The sequence below is a fragment of the Myotis davidii genome, unplaced genomic scaffold (genome assembly GCF_000327345.1).
Source record: "Myotis davidii unplaced genomic scaffold, ASM32734v1 scaffold43, whole genome shotgun sequence".
In the NCBI taxonomy this organism is placed as follows: Eukaryota; Metazoa; Chordata; class Mammalia; order Chiroptera; family Vespertilionidae; genus Myotis; species Myotis davidii.
The window spans coordinates 802826-806263 of record NW_006294590.1 but is presented as its reverse complement, the minus strand read 5'-3'; the positions used below and the strand labels follow the sequence as shown (position 1 = coordinate 806263).

Genomic DNA, 3438 nt, shown 5'->3' with positions numbered 1-3438 from the left:
GGGGGGATGCATCTATGACTGAGGAATGCCCAGGCCTCTGGAGGAGGCCAGCCTGCTGTGGGGGCCCCCACCGCGCCCGGCCGCACTCACCGATGGCCGTGTTGGTGACAATCTCCTCCAGCAGGGTCTCGCAGGCGGTGGACTTCTCGGCCAGCACGATCTTCTGCTCGGCCAGCTTCCTGTTCAGCTCATCCAGCTGAATGGAGGCCTCCTTCAGCTTGTCCAGCCCGCCCTCCAGCCGTTTGCACTGAGCTGGGGGCAGAGAGCGGCGTCCAGAAGCCAGGCGGCTGTTCCCAGCACCCGGGCTGGCACACCAGCAGCCTCGCAGCACCAGGCCAACCTGGGCCCGCGGGGAAACAGCCTTCTCATGAAATGTCAAGCATCGCGCGGCACCTCCACCGCCAGAGGTGTTGGGATGGCATCGGCCAAAATGAACTTAGTTCTGAAAACAGCCCTTGGTCTGGCCAAGGGTCACGGCATTTTTGAAAAAGCATTTCCCAACAAAAAAAGCACGAAAGGACTTAAACAAACTCAGGTAGAGATGACCTCTGTGCAAAACTTTTAGGAGCGATTTTAAATTTCCCTTCCCTACCTCTGACTTTTAACCTTTGCACAATGTATACGTTACCTCTGCTTTAGGCTCGTCTTTTTCAATAAGAAATAAATCAGAAACTAGAAGCATCCGCCAGCAGAGCGCACTGCTGCCGCCCAGTCTCTCCAGGACAGGGACACGTAGAGCTGAGCAGGCTCACAGCCCAGCACCGGAAGGAAAGGTCAGGCGGGCAGGCCCCTGCCCACAGGAGAGCCCCCTGGAGAGCAAACCCCAGTTGGGTCTCGCTCCGCCAGGGTCCTGCGCACGCCTGACCTCACTAAGCAGTGCCGCTTACACAAGGTTGGGGTCTGGGTCGCCGTAAATGATGACACGCCTGTAGCACCCGCTCCCAGGCTCACCTATGTTATTCTGGGTTTTCTCGTCCAGCAGTTTCGAGTACGTGTTAATAAAGTCAAGGTAGTTCTTGGGAGTCACGTAGTTGCTGCGCCTCAACTTCTGCAGAAATTGTTTGCTGAATTCACCCACGGATCCGTGCACCAAAACCACATGTTCCACCAGATCTTCTATGTGTTCTTCTGGGATCATCGTATTAGGCCCTACGGAGGGAGGGACGGAAAACGTGCCTCTTCACGAAAGGACAAGAGCAGCTCCTTGAAAAGTGAAATGAGAATTCCCACGGGACCCAGCAATTCCGCTCCTGGCTGTGTCCCCCACAGAAGTGAAAGCCGACACAAACAGATTCTCCGACACTGATGTTCACAGCAGCATGAGTCACCACAGCCAAAGCGGAAGTGACCCAAGTGTCCACCCACGGACGACGGATAAACATGGGGTCCATCCACGCCATGGCACGTTAATCAGCCTTAAAGAGGGAGGCTCGCCCGGAAGCCTGCTACCTGAGAGCAGGCAGAGGGACAAGCGTGTGTGACTGGACTTATGCGAAATACCTAGATCAGGCACGTTCAGGGAGACAGAAAGCGATTCGCGGTGACGGGGACCTGGGGGAGGGAGGAGGACAGATTCGGAGCTGAACGGGCACAGTGTCAGTGTCACAGGAGGAGGAACGTTCAGGACGTGGTGGTGCTGGCGGCACAATGTGAACGTGCTTAATGCCACTGAGCTGTGTGTTTACAAGTGGTTTAAAAGGCAATTTCTATGTTATATATATTTTACCACCAAAAAAGTGATATGAAATGTTTTTGGAAGAACAAGAGCCATTGTCATTGCTGGTGGCCCCGCCGGGCCTTGGTGCTGATCCACACTCCGCAAGGCTCCTTTCCTGGCCTCTCCCACCACCTGCACTCCTCACAACAGCGACTAGTTTGCTGACTAGGTATTTACAAGGTGACACTTTATTTATTGACTCCTAGTTGCTAATCCTCTCCCGAGGATCTCTCCATTGATGTTTAGGAAGATTGGCAGGCTGAGCGGCTGAGTCTCGACCTGTGAACCAGGAGGCCATGGTTTGATTCTGGTCAGGGCACATGCCCAGGTTTCAGGCTCGATTCCCAGTGTGGGGCATGGGGAAGGCAGCCGATCCATGATCCCTCTCATCATTGAAGGTTCTCTCTCTCCCTCTTCCTCCCTTCCTCTCTGAAATCAATAAAAATATTTTTTAACACATTGCGGACGGATTATGAGAATTCTCGTTTCATATTACAGTGTTTTACAAAGTCTCATGCTTTAAAATGATACTAGCTTGTAACAAAAGAACATGTAATAAATAACTTCAAAATGCAATGGTTATTTAATTTTAAGGCGTGCCTTTAACATTTATGTAAAATGCTTTTTGTACTCATTGATAGAAGCTTATCTGACCACTGGGTAAAGCTAGCAATAAAACTACGGGTCCACCATGTGTTAAAAGAAGGCGGTGACAAACTTAGTTATACCACTAACGTGGTCCCCGTCTTAGCTCCCACTTACCTAAAAATGACTTGGCGACCGCATGCAGGGCCTGGGGCGGCCAGGGCATGAACCAGTCAATGCCAGTGTTATTCACCAGACCTTGAAAGCAGAGAAATAGAGGGTCGCTGTGCAACCCGGACCCTCAACACCGACACATCTTCCGTCCCCAACAAACAGGTGCCCGAGAGTAACTCAGCCGCAGCGGGTTGTGCGAGCCCAGCACTGCTGACACGTGGGCAGTCTGGGCACCAGGCTGTCTGCAGCCCCCTGGCCTCTCTCGGTGGTGTACCTGCCAGCCCAGCGCTGACAACCCAGCGTGCCCGAGGGCACTGCACCTCCCACAGGCTGGCACGATTCTGGCACAGGGGAGGCAGCAGAAGTGCTGCTGAGCCCACCCGGGGCCTCGCCCTGGGACTGTGAGCATGTCCTGCTGTAGGACATCATCCTCCCTCCCGCCGGGGACAACACGCACGGGCGACACCTGCTGGCCCCACACTGCACAGTCCGAATCCCAACCCACGACACAGTGTTTCACTTGCTGGTGGAGCCTCAGGCCGTGCATCGCTCCCCGAGGCACAGGCCCTGCTGAAGGAGGCGCACGGATCTGCAGGCTCAGCCGAGCGCACCTGGGAAGTTCCGGCACCAGGTCCTCAGGGCGTCCCCCACGGGCGACATGCCCAGGACGATGTGCAGGTTGTTGGCACTCTTGTTCACAAAGTACTGCCACACGGACTCCTTGGCCGGGCTGACCCCCTGCTTCAGCGCCTCCTGGTCAATCTGACCGAGGATGGTCTCCTTCTCATCTTCGGCGAAGAGTGCGGGCACTATGCCTGGGACAAGGACAGGCGGGTTCCCCAGGGCCGGGAGTCCCTCCGGCCCCGAGCACACGGAGCACAGGGTCCCGGGAAGAGTCCAAACCGCAACTCGGAGACCCAAGGCTCACCCTTCGAGTCTCAACCTCCTCACTGTGAAGTGGG

The 3438-nt window shown here is 55.3% G+C and overlaps 1 protein-coding gene across 1 annotated transcript in view; it reads right to left on the bottom strand.

Annotated features, from left to right (window-relative positions):
* The window catches only part of DNAH10 (dynein, axonemal, heavy chain 10), a 66509-nt gene that overhangs the window by 16692 nt on the left and 46379 nt on the right, over positions 1–3438 (bottom strand). The window contains exons 53-56 of the mRNA XM_006768786.2: positions 3088–3291; positions 2480–2560; positions 952–1149; positions 91–252 (exon numbers count right to left, since the gene is read on the bottom strand). Coding sequence (XP_006768849.1) covers positions 91–252; positions 952–1149; positions 2480–2560; positions 3088–3291 — 645 coding nt within the window. The remainder of the gene's footprint in view (positions 1–90; positions 253–951; positions 1150–2479; positions 2561–3087; positions 3292–3438) is intronic.